Source organism: Pelodiscus sinensis, chromosome 1, assembly GCF_052426305.1.
Source record: "Pelodiscus sinensis isolate ZL-2025 chromosome 1, ASM5242630v1, whole genome shotgun sequence".
In the NCBI taxonomy this organism is placed as follows: domain Eukaryota; kingdom Metazoa; phylum Chordata; order Testudines; family Trionychidae; genus Pelodiscus; species Pelodiscus sinensis.
This window is the reverse complement of record NC_143052.1, coordinates 211,784,724-211,803,849: the sequence shown is the minus strand read 5'-3', so window position 1 is coordinate 211,803,849 and position 19,126 is coordinate 211,784,724. Positions and strand designations below refer to the sequence as shown.

Sequence of the window (19,126 nt, the reverse complement as noted above, 5' to 3'; positions counted from 1 at the left end):
CGTACTGGGTCAGAACAAAGGTCCATCTAGCCCAGTAGCCTGTCTGCCGACAGCGGCCAACCCTAGAGACCCCGGAGGGGATGGACCGAAGACAGTGACCAAGCCATTTGTCTTGTGCCATCCCTCTCCAGCCTTCCACAAACTTTGGGCAGGGACACCACTCCTACCCCCTGGCTAATACCACTTCATGGACCCAACCTCCATGACTTGATCTCACTTCTCTTTAAACTCTGTTCTAGTTGTAGCCTTCACATCCTCCTGCAGCAAGGAGTTCCACAGGTTGACTCTTTGCTTTGTGAAGAAGAACTTTCTGTTACTAGTTTGAAGCCTGCTACCCATTCCTTTCCTTTGGTGCTCTCTAGTACTTCTATTATGGGACCTAATGAAGAACTTTTCTTGATGCACCCTCTCCACCCCACTCATGCTTTTATAGACCGCTATCCTATCCCCCCTCAGTCTCCTCTTTTCTAAACTGAAAAGTCCCAGTCTCTTTAGCCTCTCTTCATATGGGACCTCTTCCAAACCTCTGATCATTTTAGTTGCCCTCCCCTCTCCTAGCCTCTCTCTTCCCCTCTCCCACCTCCTTTTCCCAGTCTCCCCGAGTTTTGTTCAATAAAGAGAGATTCTAGTTTTGACCACACGTTTTCTTTATTTTGTACATCAGGAAGGGGGGCTAGGGAAGGGTAAGTGGAAGGAGGTGAGGGAGGGTCCCTTTAAGCACAGCCCTCGGCTAGCCTGAGGCAGCAGCTCCACGCTTTAAGTCCTCATCTGATGCCCTGCCGGCACTGCTTCCGGCCATCCTTATCCCCGGTTCAGGATCCACTTAATGTGGACATGGTAGTTCGAATTAGCAAAACGCTAATTCGAACAATTTTTTTAGTCTGGATGCGTTAGTTCGAATTAGCTTAGTTCGAATTAGCGCTGTAATGTAGACATACCATAGGAGAGTGGTGAAGCACTGGAATGGGTTATCTAGGGAAGTAGTGGAGTCTCCATCCCTAGAGGTGTTTAAGTCTCGGCTTGACAAACTCCTGGCTGGGTTGATTTAGTTGGGATTGATTTTGCCTAGAGCAGGGGGCTGGTCTTGATGACCTTCAGAAGTCTTTTCCAGCTCTATGGTTCTATGATTCTATGAAATGATATCTCACAAGGAATATTTTGTTGGGTAGGGTCAGTGTAAGGGGGGATCAGTTTTAAAGCTGGACCACGAATCCTTAGTTGGCTCAGACCAGAGGGAAAATCCGAAATCCCTGTAGCTAAACCTTCTCCTATCCAGAATTGCCTCAATTGGATATGTTCTCTGCTATCATAATAACAGAAGTGCTTAATTCAGAACCTGAGTGTCTTTTACATATATAGCAGGACCACAGGACCAGGAATATGGCTTGTCTGAAATTAAAAAAGAAAGAGAGAATTCTTTTATAGGTTGTCTTAATTACTACTTTGCCCTGCATCTGAGCATGTCTATGATTTTTGGAATATAGTATCCTACACAAAGTTCCCAAAATAAAATACTACAGGATATCCCAATCTCTCCTCCCCCCACCAGCAAGGAAACATTATAAAAGGATTGGAACACATGAGAGGACGTCTTTTCTAATGAAGACAATGATGCAGCAAGGATGATTGAAGAAAAATGAATTATGTTCAGTAGATAATTAGTTTTTTAAAATAACAGCAAGAAAAGCCACACCACCGATTTTAATGTTAGAAAAAGTTTGCCAGAAGTTTAGTTTCTATAGAAAAGGGTTTTATCACTATATGTTTGAGTAGCTAAAGTATCTCTTCAGCAATATTGTGAAATATTCATATTCTGGATTGAGAAAGGGGGTTATTAAGCAATTGATTCATACAGACTTTGCAAACTGCAAGAGCTGTAAATAAAGTAGTCACTGTGTCTCATCCCAAGTCTTGATCAGAGAAAACTTAAGGGAGCCAGTGTTTTATGTTGGTGTTTTTCTTTTGGAGTGTGAGCTAGGAAATGGTTCACAACAGGAACTTTAAGCTGAAATAAGATTGTGACAGAAAAGACAGAGCTTAAACGTTGGGCTTGTGAAAAGCTGAAGTACTGGCACAACAACAGTAGAAAGAAAACAAGATTTTTTTCTCAAGGCTTTCTAAATTCATTCTAATGGAAGGAGAGGCAACAGGTAACTCAGTGCCAGGTACAAAGAGGACTGCCAGCAAAGCCATTCGGATAGCCCTTGGTGTGTTCATAAGTGTTACCGTAGTGCTTGGAATTGTACTTTTCTTGGGTAAGTTAAAACTTATACATGAGCAAAATTGAAACTCTCAAGGTTTTCTTCTACTTCCCTGCATGCAAATACTATATGTCTTACCTACACACATTTTTGGCTATATCCTTTCTTCTTTTATATAAATGGAAATGCAAATCTTTCAATAAAGACATTTTAAAAACAAACTATTATAGTTGGGAGCTGCAACACCAGTTATTATAGCTTTGAATACTTCACCTGAATTTAAGTAGTCAGTAGAATGTACTCTTTTAAAACTTGTGCTCTTCTAGACTTTGGGGAGAGACAGTATGATTGTGACTTAATTACACTGATTAATTGATAGATTCTGACTAATATAGGTTAATATTTTCTGTTTGCAGAAAACTGAGCTATTGTATGTGTGCTTTATGGAATCATTATGGATGTTCATTTCATCTGGTTTCCATTAGGATTTGACTAAATGTTCCACACTTTTTTAGAAACAGTTACTATTTTTCTGATGAATTGCAGAATCTTCTTTGGAAAGATGGCAATCAAATGCATGCTGGTTGAAATTAAACTATTTGCATCAGATTAATTTACTAGAGTTGAACAGAGTGAAGAAGGAATATTTTCCTCTCCAACATGTGGCATTTAAGCAATATTCAGTAAAATTCATTTACAGTAAAGTACATACACAGATCTATACAATGAATTGGAATAACAATGTGAAATGACATTCCAAAGATGCCTATTATTAAATGAAAACCATCTAAAAAGGCAGTCTTTCATAAAAGCTCAACAGAGCCAGATCCTTACGTGGAATAAATCAGTGTCGTTTTATTTTTATTAGACAGGGTTATGCTACTTTATACAGTTGTGAATCTGGCCTTTAAAATTATGAATGCATTTTATTTCTCTCAGATCGTTTGTGGTCTTATTCGAAAAGTATACTAGCCTCGGACTTTATACTGATAACCACTTTTAAAAAATCATTTGTCCATCAGCAAAAAGCTTTTATATGGAAAATTTAAAGCAACAGGCTCCAGTATCTTGGTCCTGAGCCTGCAAACACTTACACATGAGTAACTGTAAAAACAACTTTTAAAAGAACAACTGCACGTAGGACACAAGGAGTCTCAGAGAATTCATCTAAGTGTGAAACTTCATACATCCATAACTCATAACTTCTGGGCAGAATCAGATCCACAGTTGGAGTACAAAATACTGATTCCAGAGCAGTTTTTTCACTTTAAAAGAATAGAGTATCATATAGCTAGAATAATAATAGAAAGAGGGATTGTTTCTTCTTTGAATTTATTATTTCTAGGTAATATATAAGCTTAAATCACTAAAGTTCACTGAAGATGCAAGGTTCTATATGCAATGATTATACAGGACATGCAAGCAAAAATATATAATGCTCAAGAGACAATTATATAAACAATGGGGCCAGTCCTGCACCCGGTGGTCCAATGGGAAAACTCCCACAGACTTCTTCGGGAGCAGGATCCAGACCTCCAGCATCCATAACTCTCCTTCATCTTACTGGGACTTTTGGGTGCCCAGAATCTCTGAAACACAGAGTCTGAATTTACAAGAAACTGGAAAAGTCTCTCTCTGACTAGTGGGGTTTCTTGTTTTTTATTTTCTGCATAAAAATGCAAGACCTCTAGCAAGATGCTTAACCAGCTTATGTCAGAGTATGCCAATAAACTTTTAACAGAGTTCTCTTCCTGGAAGAAAAGCTGATTCACATAGGAGTGGCATGTCCCTGAACATCCCATCCATCTTGTTACTGCTGAACTGTTACTTTCCCTTGGCGGCTCTGCCAGGGGTGGGTAGTTTAAAATTCTGGCTATGAGTCCATATAAAATGCCAAATGCTCCACAGTCACACCCTTCCCTGGTCAACTTGTCTCCATGAACTTTGAAAGCCCTACCATTCAGTTTCTCATTAAGCATCTTTAAAAGCCCTTAATCCTATGTACATTTAGTAACTCGTGGCCCACTCTAATCTTCTTTGGTGGTGGGGCCAGAGGGGAAGGAAATATCATTCTCCATTCCTTCTCTGGCAGCAAGATCAGAGACTAAGGCAATTTAAGGTTTGATTTCCATACCCTTTGCCCCTTCTTTGTTGTTAGCTTTGGACTTAACAAACTGTAAAGCTATTGAGATAATTTCTATGGCTTTTAAGTGTTCTCACATTCAGGTATTTATAGTTCCTTTTTACCTTAGAAGTCTGAAATTAACCTTAAGAAGTAGATGTAAAATAGCTGTCATATAATGAATGGGTAAAGTAATCACAATTGTTTGCAACAGTGTATTCTAGTAATATCAGAAGGCAAGACAATAGAGCTGGTTAAAACTTTTCAGGTAAAATAATTTCCCTAAAATATGGTTTAATTAAAAACAAAAAGGTATTTCAAATTTTAATTTTTACAGGAAAATTCCAAACAAAACAAAGTGGTTTTGGCTTGTGTTGAAATTTTGTTTTTGTTTTTGAAAACTAAAATAATTTTGAAATGTCAGATTTTTCCCAGCTCACTGCTTCTTTTCCTTTTTTTTCTAAAACACTGAGCACAATAGAGTGGATAAGGGCTAGGCTTATTTTTTTTCACTTGATAACATTTCCCCCTTTTTCTTCTCAGTATCTTTTTAAAAGTGGGAGAGGTTTTGAAACATTTTAGACTGAAAAAGGAAAAAAAATGAATTCCTCCTAAACATACAACTTGCCAACATCAATCTTGGGTGTTGTTCATTTTAAAGCACTCAGGAAATAGGAAATAAAGGAGGAAAAACAAAATTAAAAAAAATGTGGGTTTTCAAAAATATTTAGAGAAAAAATTGAAGAAACACAAAGCTCTTCCCTGTCAAACAACGTGAAACAAAAACAAGTGATACATTTCAATTTTTTTTCAAAATTGTTTTTCCATCCTTAGACTAGATCTACAAAACAGCATCTCTCAAAAGATTTCTTCCTTAAGCCCCCAGAAGAATTGCGCATATATTTTTTGGATAACCTTTTGAAATATTAGACTTGGAAAGCTTCTGAAAACCAGTAAAGAAGCTAACGCACAGTAGCTGTCTGAAGCATTTGAAAAGCTATGGTTCTACTGAAAACCACTAGGGATATGATAAAGCTATTTGATTTTTATTTTAAATTATCCTTTTGGTCTTGTTTGAAAAAAATAGTCTTCTGATGTAAGAGTATCCACTAATTTATTTGACATTAAAATGACCAATGGGTGTGAGATCTTCTAAGCTGGCAAAGACACAGTATGTTGAGGTCAGTTCAAGAACTAGCATCTCTGTTACGTTGGCTTCCCACCAGTGATGCCCTACTGTTAGCCATTTAATGTTGTCTGCAGGTGAGGGACTTTAGATTTATAAAGAACAAAACAGCAGCACGTGTTTCATAGACCACCAGATCTCCTAGGCTATGTCTAGACTGCAAGCCTCTTTCGAAAGAGGCTTTTTCGAAAGTATCTTTTGAAAAAGCCTCTTTCGAAAAAGAGCATCTAGACTGCAAGCGGAACTTTCCAAAAAGCAAGCCACTTTTTCGAAAAAAAGCAGCGAGTGATTCTGGATGCTCTCTTTCTAAAAAGCCCTGTTGGCATTCAAGAACGCCTTTTTTCGAAAGAGCATTTTCGAGAAAAGGCGTTCTTCCTCGTGAAATGAGGTTTACCGCCGTCGAAAGAAAAGCCGCGTTCTTTCGATTTAATTTTGAAAGAATGCGGCTGCAGTCTAGATGCAGGTGAAGTTTTTTCGAAAAAAGCTTACTTTTTTCGAAAAAACCCCTGAGTCTGGACACAGCCCTCGTCTGGCTCTCTGCATGTAACAGGGCATTGGAACACGATTCAGCACCCACCTAGCAAGTACAATTTATTGAGAAAAGAGGCAAAAAGGTTGCATTCTTTTGTATGTATGTGGCAGAGTGTGCAAGATACAGAGTTCATTGTGTCTGACTCAAAATGCTAACAATTAATTCATTGCAGTACAAGTTATCCCAATTTGTTTTTTTTTTCATTTTGCAGTTAGCCAAGGTCTTATAAACCTTTATCCTAAGCAACAGTATTGCTTGACATCAGAATGCATTGAATCCGGTAAGCAACAATTTTCAATCCTGTTTTATATCATAACTAGATTTCTTCAGTGTTGGTCAGATCCTTAATTCAATTAATTTTTTGTTTTTCATCATTTAAATTATTTCTCTGGGGTGGGGTTGGGGGTGAGGGGTTCAGTGTGTAGGCTGCCCCAGGGAGAGAGGACAACCCCAACCGTCTCTCACCGCAGCAGTTTACGGCCAGGTGAGAAGCAGCTGTCCATGGCTGCTGCAGCTCCAGCAGCACCAGCCATGGGAAGGGTGCACGTCTCCAGACAGTGGGACAGAAAGACACACAAACAAACACACTTTCTGAAATATATAGTAGATAGCTGTCCCTTTTCCCACTCTTCCCTCTGCTGGCTCAGTGGGATTATGGCTGTCCCGGTCCCCATTTCTGGCCCTTTCCTGCCCCTATGATCATTTTGCAGTATAACTCCCACTTGCCAGACTCTTCCTTGTCCATTCTATGAGAAACAAACCAATTCCAGGCACATCTCATTGTCCTGGCACATCCAAACCCTGACTGTGCTTTAAGTTATGATAAGAGGAAGCTGCCTACCAAATGTGGTGGTCCTAGCTCTTACCATTTAGAAGGAGTGCTTGAACAGACGAACTCACAGATGGATGGACGGACAGACACATTTCTCAAATATATAGTAAGATTACAATACTTTGGTTGAAAGACATATGAAATACTGATTCTATTCTACTGTTCCATGACTCCTTTTTCTCTCAAGGAGGCTTGGAAACAAAACCAACTCAGCAGTAATTTATGGTAGTTCTTTTTTCACTTTTGTTTTAGTATTGATATTGTGTTCTACTGTATCCTGTTTTACTGGATGTCAAATGATGGATAAAGTCTCTTTTAGGAATGTTCATACTAATTACGTTTCCTTTTCAGCAGCCAACCAAGTAACTAGTCAGCAAAACTAGTCAGCAGCATTTTATAACATGCTGGAGAGCCTGGTATAGCAAATACTAAATACCAAGTATGGTAACAATGGCCAAGGTGTTGTAGCTTGTTGCATGCGGGCAGACTGCTGTGCCCAGTTAAAGAATCCGGTGGTCACGGTTGCGGTAAATGTTTGCAGACAAAGTGCCTTATAAAGTCAGAGGAAATTTTCTAAAACCCTAAGTTTTAGCTTAATTCTGCTCCCATTGAAAACAGTGGGGGTTGACTTTAACGAAAGTAAATATCCGACTGTCAAGGTATTTAATTAGAATAAAGTTGACAATATTTTTTCTAGTAACAGGATGAACCTCCTAATGCATAGAGTTTGGAGAGTGATATAGCAAAGAGGAACTGGGGTGGGGGCGCAGTTTCCCCCGGGCGCCACTCTGGGGGGGTGCCAATGTAGGCCCCCCTGCTCTTCCTGTCATCCCTCAGCTTGCCTGCTCCTCCTCCGCCCACCGCCGCCGGCTGAAGCCTCCTCTCTGCTCCCAGCCTGACCCTCCTCCATCTCCGCTGGTGGGTTAGTGCATGAGGGGGCTCGGCTCCAAACTGGAGAGGGTGGGGGAAGACATGGTACAAGCTCTGCCCCCCCCCGAAGGGTCGGGCTCTGCTGTGTTTCAGGTTTGGGGCCCTGCCATGCGGCGGCGATGAGGGGGAGGGGTGCAAATTTTTCCTATGCGCCCAGGCACATAACACCCTTGCTACGTCTCTGAGTTTGGATTGCATTTGAAACCTATTGGCTACGTCTACATTGGCCCCTTTTCCGTAAGGGGCATGGTAATTTTTGAAATCGCAATAGGGAAATGCGCGGGGGATTTAAATATCCCCCGCGGTATTTAAATAAAAATGTCCGCCGCTTTTTTCCGGCTTTTAGAAAAGCCGGAAAAGAGCGTCTACACTGGCCCCGATCCTCCGGAAAAAGCGCCCTTTTCCGGAGGATCTTATTCCTACTTCAAAATGGAAGCTCCTACTTCAAAGTAGGAATAAGATCCTCCGGAAAAGGGCGCTTTTTCCGGAGGATCGGGGCCAGTGTAGACGCTCTTTTCCGGCTTTTCTAAAAGCTGGGAAAAAGCGGCGGACATTTTTATTTAAATGCCGCGGGGGATATTTAAATTCCCCACGCATTTCCCTATTACGATTTCAAAAATTACCATGCCCCTTCCGGAAAAGGGGCCAATGTAGACGAGCCCTTATTGTTTAGCTGCACTTTTTGAGACTGCAGAATTGGTTTGGAAATTTCATAAGAATAAACTTTTTCATAAGAATAAACTTTTTAATGAGATTTTCTACAGTTACTGCTTCTATTTTGTTCCTTTTAACAACAACCTTTTTTTGGCAGGGTATTTAGGCACTTGCAGCTGAACCCTGGAGGATAAGAGAGGGAGAAAAAAAAAGAGGAAACCATAGTGTGGAATAAACTGTCTCAGTGTTTGAGAACCTCAAAATATGGGGCTTATTTTGAGCTATAGGAAAAATGGAAGCTCGTATTTTATCTGAACTCTTGCTTATGTTTGTAAGTTGTGCAAATATACAAGTGGCCTGACATTTGTTGCTGTGTCAGCAAAAATTGACGCTCTGTGCATAGACTTCAGAGTCAGAGTTGGAGAGCTACTCAAGTCAACTGTCTTTAAAATGCACTGAATAATGCATCACTTCTGTGTGTCCCTGAGGTCTAGGTCACAGCTTGTCTCACAACTATTCAAAAGCTGTACAAAAATTGCCTAAGGGTAAAGCATCCAGTAGGTGCTACATTTAGTAAAGATGGGCCCAAGCTATAAAGCAGGGCTACTCAACATGTGGTCCGCGGCCCATTTGTTTGTGGCCCGAGGTGCAGTTTGGGTTTACGCAGGGCTCAACATGCGGCCTGCGGGTGGCAGCCAAAACAAAAAAGCAGTCAATATAATGGTCTTCTATTGATATGCGTTTTAGTAGTTAAATTCCTGGACTGTCATTTCTCATTAAAAGTGCTGTCATATGGGTGGAAATTGGGTAATGTGTTGTGTTGTGTAGTCTTGCCTTAATCTTTGCATTCATGCCCATCAGTGTGAAAGAACCTATTTGCATATATTTGCACACACACACACACACACACACATGTATATATGCAACCACACTTAAGTTGAAGCCCTCAGCATGTGCTGTGAGTATCATTGTGGCCCCCAGAGTTTCCAAAGTTGAGTAGCCCTGCTATAAAAAGATGCAGAGTGAGTTCAGCTTTTCATAGGTCTGGCTGCACAGATAGCCATATCTCATAGCAATAAATGGCAGGTTGGTCTAAATGAATTATTACAATGAATGCACAAATATTTTGACTGGTATTTAGTTTATGTATAGGCAAAGATAGATTCTGGAAATAGCAAGACAACAACATTTCAAATGAAGGTGAAAAGTCTTGCTTTATTAACTGTCATTTTGTGAATAAAATCTTGCATAATTTTTTATTTTGCCAAAAATTCCATAAATCCATGTGATACTTTGCAGCTGCCTCCATCTTAAGCAAAGTAAACCAGTCCGTGGATCCCTGTGAGAACTTTTTTCGGTTTGCCTGTGATGGGTGGACATCTAATAATCCCATTCCTGAAGACTCATCAAACTATGGAGTTTATCCTTGGCTGAGGCAAAATGTGGACCTCAAGTTGAAAGGTAAATATATTCTTTCTGAAAGGAGTAAGAACTCTTTTCATTGCTGCTTGTCAGCTGGCTTAAATGGAATGAATATTGAATCCATGCCCTTCCTTTATTTCAATCAATGTTGATTAACAGCCAACAGAACAACATCACTTTCTCTTTTTATTACATTTTTGTTGGTGCTTTTGATAAGAGTATGTTATCAAAAAACAACACTAAAAACCACAACAACAACAATCAAGAGAAAATGTGTGTGCGCGCAGAAAGAACATTTCTTCTGGCAACCCAGTACCCATTGTGCATCCAACAGAGAATGCTATCAAAGGGAAAGATTGCAGGATGTGATCAGATACCTTTTTTAGGCTGTTTACTGTGGGGAAATTTACAAAACATTGTCTCACTGGTTCATTTGAAAGGGAACAGACTGATGAAAAACTATGTTTTGCAATGTTTTGAGTATGTTTTCTTCATTGACATAGACGAAAGATCAGATTTTTGTACTCTGCTTCATTTAAATTCCTTACCCAGCTGGTATATAAGGCCTTGAGGTGTGTGGCTGCCATTAAAATACTTGAACTGCCATCAGAAAAACAGAAAACTGTTTAAAGGAACGTGTGTCTATGGAGAAAAATAGCCTGAAGTGGATATGTGTAGGGAGGTAGATATTTTTATCTGAATATGACTTGATTTTGCACCGGACTCTGTAGCAGTGCCACCTCAGCAGGAAGTTCTACCAAGGAAGAAGGAAGAAGGATGATTGTTAGGTAGGATAAAGTGCTAGATTTTTATAATCTTGACTAAAACTGTGAGTCATGTAATGGAAGGGAGACTGTTGTGCAAGATTTAATATTATCCTTTAAGTGCCTTAACATAGTACAGTGAAAATGTGTTGCTGAAATAAGTCTGCTCTGAGCACAGCAGAGTAGAGAGTGATCAGCACTTTTGTGTTGCAGTAGCATAGACTTATTGGATTTATCGTCCTCAGGGATTTTGGGGTGCATCCTATAAGCTTTCTCCAACTAACTTTCTGCAGTAAGGGCAGCTTACAGTGCATTTTCAATTTGGATACCACTCACTGCTTTTATAACTGTGCTCAGTTAAAACACTATAGAACATGATCTAATATGATTGCTGGGTTGGGTCTTTCTTGAGGATGCCTCTGTCCCAGTGAAACCTATTGCTGGAAGCTGGTTTAAGTTGTACTTTCCTAATCTTACTGCTGCCAGCACAACATATCAGGCAGCTTCATGTCATGCACAGATTGCAACCCTACGTAAACTGGATTTAATGAGCATTATAGCAAGAGACTGTGTGTGCGTGCGTGTTCCCCCTTTAGACCAGTGGGCAGGGCACTTGTCCTGGGACTCAGGTTTGAATGTCCATTTTAGAACAGAGACTTGAACTCCATTGTCCCCCACCCAGGTGAGTGCCTTGATCACCAGGCAGTGGGCTATTCTAATCTCTTGTACTGAAGGGGCTCCACTTTATATATACAGGCACTCTTCAAGTTACAAGCTTCCACACATCCAAACAAAAGCAGGCCTGCTGTCTCAAGGGAGCAGGGAAGAGGCACAGGTGGTGGACAGCAGTGCAATTGCTGGCTGAAGGACTCCCAAAGAGCAGGAGGTAGTCGTGTCGCTAGTGGTTAGAGGGAAGGGGTGATTTGAAGGAGAAGCTGCTGCCTCTCTCCAGCTGCTGGCTACACCGCCACCCTCTGCTCCTCCGGAATCCTCCAGCCTCTGTTCACTGCCTCCTGGTGAATGAGGACAGGGTGCAGCTCACAGTGGGGAGAGAGGGTGGTAAGAGCATGGGACTGGCCAAGGAGCCAGTGCAAAGCCCACGGGGCGGGGGAGTGGGGTGGAGGGAAGTGTGGCAGGCGGGGAAGCCCAGAAGTCCCCTTCGGAATCTCCATCTACCTTCTCATCCTCTTCGAATGAAACCTGCTTTTCCTCAAGCACCATCATTCAAGGTTGAATAAAAAACCAGTTCTACTATTTTCATTGCACATATACAGCAGTTCAGCTACCTGATGGGTTAAATAGGCTTTTGTGGGCTAGCCCAGGAACTTAACTATTAACCACACTGTTTCTATGGGAAAATGCATTCCGAATTCCAAACAACCAACTTACAAAGGAACGTTTGGAAGACAATCTGGTCGTTAAGTTGAGGACTTCCTGTAAGTGCTTAAATATTCATTAGTGCAGCAGCTCCCAACCACTGGGCTGCTGGCTGCCGGGCCGCAGCAGCTCTCGGGGCTGCGGTGGGTTATACTGCCCAGCACCTCCCCTCCCACTGCGGCTTGTGAGAGAGGCGTGTCCTGCTCCACCTCTCAGCCAACCAGCACCAGGTGGAGGTGGCGTCTCCTCCCATCCATGGAAGAGCAGTTTGCTGTGCAGTGGGAGGGCTGATCAGAACCTGGCATGGCAGCCTTAGAGCAGCTGGGATCTGGGCAGCAGTGCTCAGCTGGTAGCAGGGAAGCAATGCAGGGCTAAGTGAGGAGACTGGGGGCAACGGGGATGTGCCTAGTACTGGGGCCTCTGGAGATGAGAGACGCTTAGAGGCAGGGGGCTGGCATTGGGGGGCTCTTGGTATGAAGCTAATACTGGGGGGAGGCTATGGGGCAGGGCTAGTACTGGGGAGCTCTAAGTGGTGGGGGGCTTTAAGAGGCAGGCAGCTGGCACTGGGAGGCTCTGAAGGTGGGTGGCTGGCGCTGGAGGGGTTGGGTGCAGGGAACTCTGGAGTCAGGCAGGTGCTGGGGAATAGTGGAGGGGTGGAGGACTCTGGGGGTTAGGGCTGGCACTGGGACTTTTTATACTTCGGCCCAGCAATCCCATTCACAAATTTTGGCAGACAGGTAATGTTTTATTTACAAATTTGAATATTTATTTGCATAATGAATATGTAAATATTCAAATAAAATGTTACCGGTCTGCCAAAAGTTTGTGAATAGGTTTGCTGGTCTGTGGTATAAAAATAGTTGGGAACTACTGCATTAATGCACAGACTTGGCTTGAAGTCTGCCCTGTGCCAAGGGAGTGCTTTAACCACTAGCCTATTCTGCTCTCAGTCTTTCTAGTTGAAGCAGAAGAACTTTGTTGAAATACAGTAGAACCTCTGTGTTACAAACACCTCAGGAGTTGGTAGTGGCTTGTAACTGAATTGTTTGTAACTTTTGAACAAAGCATTAAGATTGTTTTTTCAAAAGCTTACAACTGAATATTAACTTAATACAGCTTTGAAACTTTACTATGAAGAACAAAAATGCTTCTTTTAACCACCTTAATTTAAATTAAACAAGCACAGAAACTGTTTTGTTCTCTTGTCAAACCTTTTTAAAACACTCCCTTTATTTTATTTGTTTTAGTAATGTTCAGGGCTCGACAATTAGTGTAATCTACTCACCTGTGGCAAGTAGATTACAAACCTGCACAGCCATGCAGCGCTGTCAGCTCATGCGCAGTGTAGTCTGCGCATGCGCAGCGTGCCGAACCGCGCAGCTGGTGAGCGGGACTCACTGCCACTTGGCGAGCCCTGGTAATGTTTAACACAGTATTCTATCTGCCCGCTTTTTTTGGTCTCTGCTGCTGTCTGATTGTGTACTTTTGGTTCCAAATGAGATGTGTGATTGAGTAGTTTTGTTCTTAACTCTGGTGTTCATCACTCTTGAGGTTCTACTGTGTGTAAGTATTCCCCATTTTTATTTTCTGATGTTTTGGTTTGCTGGCCAAACTGAAAAATAAATTATTTGCTCATCCCCACCACCTACCTTTGTTTGGGGGGTATTAGCCCTTTCTACAGATCACACTAGTGAAGGAAACCAACCTAAACCCCATATTTAAACACTTTGGGAAGGTGGGTTTACTGACGAGGAGATTGGCAACATGGAAAGAAAAGGGAAGGAGAATGAGGGAACAGGGCAGGGGAGGAGATAAGAGGACCAGGTGTGGAGTGAAGATGAGCTGAAGGGAGTTGGTGGGGAGGGGAAGGATTGGCGCAAACAGCTAATCAGTATGTGGCAGAAAAAGTCCAGTCAAAAATGTAGAAAATGCTGTTAGTGTGCAGAGGCTTCCTGCTTTGGCTGCTTCTGCACCAACCAGTAGAGGAGTCTCTGGCCAGTTTCTCTCCGCAGTTTCCCCCCAGGATGACACAGGGGGTGGAAGTGAAGCATTGCCAGTGTCCTAGGGTATGTCTACACTACCACCCTAGTTCGAACTAGGGTGGTTAATGTAGGCAACCGAAGTTGCAAATGAAGCCCGGGATTTGAATTTCCCGGACTTCATTTGCATATTGCCGGGCGCCGCCATTTTTAAATGTCCGCTAGTTCGGACTCCGTGCCCACATCTACACGCGGTATGGACTAGGTAGTTCGGATTAGGCATCCTATTCCGAACTACCGTTACTCCCCGTGGAACGAGGTGTACAGTTCCCAGTCCCATTGTACAGTTCCCAGTCCCCCGGCTATACCATATTTTATAACCTCCCACTGGTGCAGCAGGGCACATCCCTGCTTTGGCTGCTTCAGCCCCTTTCAGTGGGAGTTAATGAATGCCCAGAACCTTGTGGAAGTCAGGCCCCCTATTTATGGGCCTAAATACAGACTTGAAATATCTAACTTTAGGCAACCATATTGAAAATGGCTTGGGTCTTTTAACTACTCTCAATGGTGCCTTGTATTTTATTCTAGTTGTCCCTGTTTCACATCTAGTTGTAGACCAAGAAAAAACAATCTTCAAAGGACACTTTGCTATTTAAGTTCCAGGTTATGAACTATTTGCCACATAAAAGAAAACTATTAACCTTACTCCGATAATATAATTTGGGCACATTTTGTTGTAGACATGTCAGTCCTAGGATATTAGAGAGTCAAGTAGGTGAAGTAATAGCTTTTATTGGACTAACTTGATATTACCTCATCTGCCTTGGCACTCTAATAGTTCTGGCAGACAGTCTTGTTTTTAGTATTTATTTTCTTTCCTATGATATAGATGGAAGGCAATTTTTATGGTATGTTCTTACTTAAAATAAAATATTTTGGGGTTTCTTTACTAATCTTTGAACATTTTAAAATAGAAAAGCAAACATCAGGAGGAGACTTAGGTATTGGTTTTTGGAAAGTCACGGTCATTGGATTCTGTTTTCAAGGGCATAATGAAAACAGAAGTGTCTTGGTTTTGGATTCATGGACAACAGGAAACAGAGAGATTCCCAACCCTTTGTAGACAGTGGTACAAGGGTTAGAACTGGACTGCTGATAAGCAGTAGCAAAGGAGTGAGATTCAGTGAAGGCAGGATTTGGGTGACACACATTAGAAGCCAGAGATGAGACCACAGTTAGTTCTTTCAGGATGCTGATAAAAAAGAGCCCAGAATAAGGTAAAGAACAAGGCAAGTATCAGTAGTCAGAGTGACGGGAGTATATAAGCAGTCTGTCTATGAAAGATATCTTTGCCCTGATGGTGAATAACAATGAAAGGAATGGCTGAGAGTGGCATTGAAATGAGGTGTCCCTTGGATCCCAGGATTTTCCCAGCACAGGGGCCATGTGGATCCTCCTTTGGCTCTGTTCCAGCATACGATGTCTGCTTATAGGAGAGCATGGATGATGGGTGTCTAGCACCACTTTAACCTAAGAAAATTTAAGAAAAGTTGTGACTTTCCAAATAAATCCATGCATATGTCTGTCTTCATTTTGCCTGTGTCCACCTCAATTGATGTGTACTCCATTTGCCCTCTTCTCCTCATTTATTGCTTGATAGATAAAGAGAGGTCAAGAAAGCTATGTTTTTTGTTTGGGTGGGTGATTTATGTTTTAGTATTGCAAACCTAAAGCCCACACATTTTTTGATTTTCATTTGGTTGTAGAGTTTGGGTTCAGTCCATAGGAATATGAAACAATTGATGGTTTTGCCTTACTCAAAACAAATTCAAACTAAAATGTATAGTATTGTTTCCCCATTTAAATATTTTTCCATACATATATGATTGAGAATTATTTTTTTTAAACAAATAGACCAAAACCTCTATGTGAGCCCCTTAAAACAAAGAGAACAAAAGAGGCCTGGACAAAATACAGCCCAACAAGACACCAGATCCAGCCCATGGAGGCATCAGGGAGCCCCAGGCAGGCTCCCATGCTTGCTCCGCAGCCCCACACACTGTTCAGAAATGTGGTTGCCGGGCTCCATTTCTGTTTAAAAACTGGAGGGGAGGCGGAAAGCTTCAGGAGCCACCCCCGCCCCCAGCACAATCCTACTGGCCAGTTTCTGGCCAGAAACCAGCCAATGGGAGCTGCTTGTTGGAATAACAGGCAGCCAAAAAGAACCACACCCCTTCTCCTTGGCTCAGTTATTCATGGAAACACATGGCTGGGTAGGCAAGCTGGCTGGCTGGGAAACATTTTAAGCTCTGCAAGCCTTAGCTCTGCAGGCAGGCTGGTTTGACTGCTGGTTGGTAAGTCTCCTGGCCACAGCCTGCCTCTGGCACCCCAACCCCTCCCTGCTTCAATCCTCTGCCCCCCCAATCAACATACTCTAACTCGCTGTCCCCCTCTTGTACCCATACCTCCTCCCAGATCTGGCACCTCAATCTCCTGCCCCAGATCACAATCCCCTCGTATCCTAGGTCACTTCCCAGACCTCTTCACTCCAGTCCCCTGCCCTAGGTCACAACCACGTCCTTCACCCAAACTCCCTTCCAGACTCCAGTCTCCCTCCTGCATCCCAATCCCTTACCTCAAGCTCCCCTCTGCACCCAACCTCCATCCCAGACCCCACATCTCCTCCACTAATATCAAAGAGTGTGGTCCCCAACCACTTTCCAAAATCTTGGCATGGCCCCCCGTCAAAAATTATTGCCCACTCCTGGACCAACACCTCTACGTGAACCCCATCTAACAACATTTGAACAATGCGTAATGGGTGAAGTCATAACTTATTAAAGTCAATTACAAGGCTTCCATTGACTTCAAGAAGATCAAGATTTCACCCACTGTATGGCAATATACAATAAAACACTCAAATAGCCAAAATTCAGATAGAGTTGTGGCCCCTGAATCTAGGTCAAAGTCAAAATTACACGGCCCCATTTTTCAATTAATGACCTAACATCAAACTTTGATTGATATTTTTGGAATTATATGGAAATTTTATCTGTTTTTTATGTATTCTCTTGTAGTTAACTGGTGATTTGGACTATGTGATGAGAGACAAGGCTGATGAGGTAAGATCTTGTATTGGACCAATTTCTGTTGGTGAGAAAGACAAGCTTTCAAGCAAAACAGAGCTCTGAAGTTTCTCTCTCAAAGGACGGGAGGCTGGCTCTGGGCGCTCTGCAAGGGACAGTTCTGAGGCAGAAGGGACGGGCTAAGGACTAGCTCACCCTCTCCCCAGCCAGCCCTTCTGTGTGACCAGGGCCTCTGACAGCATTTTAAAAGGGCCCAGAACTGCTGGTCCTTTTAAATCTCTGAGCATCAGGGCACCTGTCTCTTTTTGCACCTCGCCTCCATCCATCAGATGTCCTGCTCTCTCATCAACAGAAGTTGGTCCAATAAAAGATATTACCTCATCCACCTTGTCTCTCTGGGTATGTCTACACTACAAAGTTAATTCGAACTAACAGACGTTAGTTCGAATTAACTTTGATAGGCGCTACACATGCAAACCGCTAGTCCAAACTTAATTCGAACTAGCGGAGCGCTTAATTCGAACTAGGTAAATCTCATTCTACGAGGACTAATGCCTAGTTTGAATTAACTAGTTCAAATTAAGGGCTGTGTAGCCACTTAATTCGAACTAGTGGGAGGCTAGCTCTCCCCAGCTTTCCCTGGTGGCCACTCTGGGCACCACCAGGGAAACTCTTCTGCCCCCCTCCCGGCCCTGGAGCCCTTAAAGGGGCACGGGCTGGCTATGGTGCACGTGCCAGGTGCAAGCCTGCCAGCACCCAGCCAGCAGACCCTGCACCTGGCACGGCTCGAGCCGGCCACCCGCTGCCACCCAGCCCTCCGCCTCTTCCCGGGACCAGGCTGGCGGCTCCTGGGAGCCTGCCCAGGTCTGCAAGAGGCGGGCACCCGCCTGGTCTAGTGCGGAGATCGTGGACCTCATCCACGACCTCCGCACTAGGCACAGAAAAGTGGCCGTCTAGGACAGGATAGCTGCCAGCCTGGCCACCCAGGAGCAGGTTGGCATGAAAATCAAGGTGGTCCACTGAGACCCCCCACCCTGAGCCCTGAGCTTACAATGGCCGTACTGGGTCAGACCAAAGGTCCATCTAGTCCAGTAGCCTGTCTGCCGACAGCGGCCAACCCTAGGGACCCTGGAGGGGATGGACCGAAGACAATGACCAAGCCATTTGTCTCTTTCCATCCATCTCCAGCCTTCCACAAACAGAGGCCAGGGACACCATTTCTACCCCCTGGCTAATACCACTCCATGGACCTAACCTCCATGACTTTATCTCACTTCCCTTTAAACTCTGTTCTAGTTGTAGCCTTCACAGCCTCCTGTAGCAAGGAGTTCCACAGGTTGACTATTTGCTTTGTGAAGAAGAACTTTCTGTTGTTAGTTTGAAGCCTGCTACCCATTCATTTCATCTGGTGTCCTTTAGTCCTTCTATTATGGGAACTAATGAAGAACTTTTCTTTATGCACCCTCTTCACACCACTCGTGCTTTTATAGACCTCTAACATATCCCCCCTCTGTCTCCTCTTTTCTAAGCTGAGAAGTCCCAGTCTCTTTAGCCTCTCTTCATATGGGACCTGTTCCAAACCCCTGATCATTTTAGTTGCCCTCCCCTCTCCCACCCTCTCTCTTCCCCTCACCCACCTTCTTTTCCCTATCTCCCCGAGTTTTGTTCAATAAAGAGAGTTTCTATTTTTGAACACACGTGTCCTTTATTTTGTACATCAGGAAGGGGGGCTAGGGAGGGGTAAGTGGAAGGAGGTGAGGGAGGAATGGGGTACGAGCCCCCGATGGGGAGGACTGGGCTGGCTCTGCAGGCTCCTCGGGGTGGAAACTCTCCTGAAGCCCTTTGATTGACCCCCTCTGCAGATGGCAGCCTGCGGCAAGTGCAGCCAGTCTGATGGCCGAGTGCGGTGATGTGCCGAGTGTGGGCACTCAGGGCACTCCAAGCCAGGACTACTTTGCAAGCGGGGAACCCCTGAGAACTGTCTGTCCGGGGTGGAATCGGGTCCCTTTAAGCACAGCCCTCGGCTAGCCTGAGGCAGCAG

The 19,126-nt window shown here is 43.3% G+C and overlaps 1 protein-coding gene across 2 annotated transcripts in view; it reads left to right on the top strand.

The window, feature by feature from the left end:
• The first annotated feature begins 1,573 nt into the window (after positions 1 to 1,573).
• The window catches only part of PHEX (phosphate regulating endopeptidase X-linked), a 217,992-nt gene continuing 200,439 nt past the window's right edge, over positions 1,574 to 19,126 (top strand). The window contains exons 1-3 of one of the 2 annotated variants that reach the window (XM_075913320.2): positions 1,574 to 2,255; positions 6,253 to 6,321; positions 9,757 to 9,918. In XM_075913320.2, the coding sequence (XP_075769435.2) occupies positions 2,132 to 2,255; positions 6,253 to 6,321; positions 9,757 to 9,918 (355 nt within the window). In that variant the 5' untranslated portion in view covers positions 1,574 to 2,131. The remainder of the gene's footprint in view (positions 2,256 to 6,252; positions 6,322 to 9,756; positions 9,919 to 19,126) is intronic. The other variant, XM_006128759.5, reaches the window with a different exon arrangement.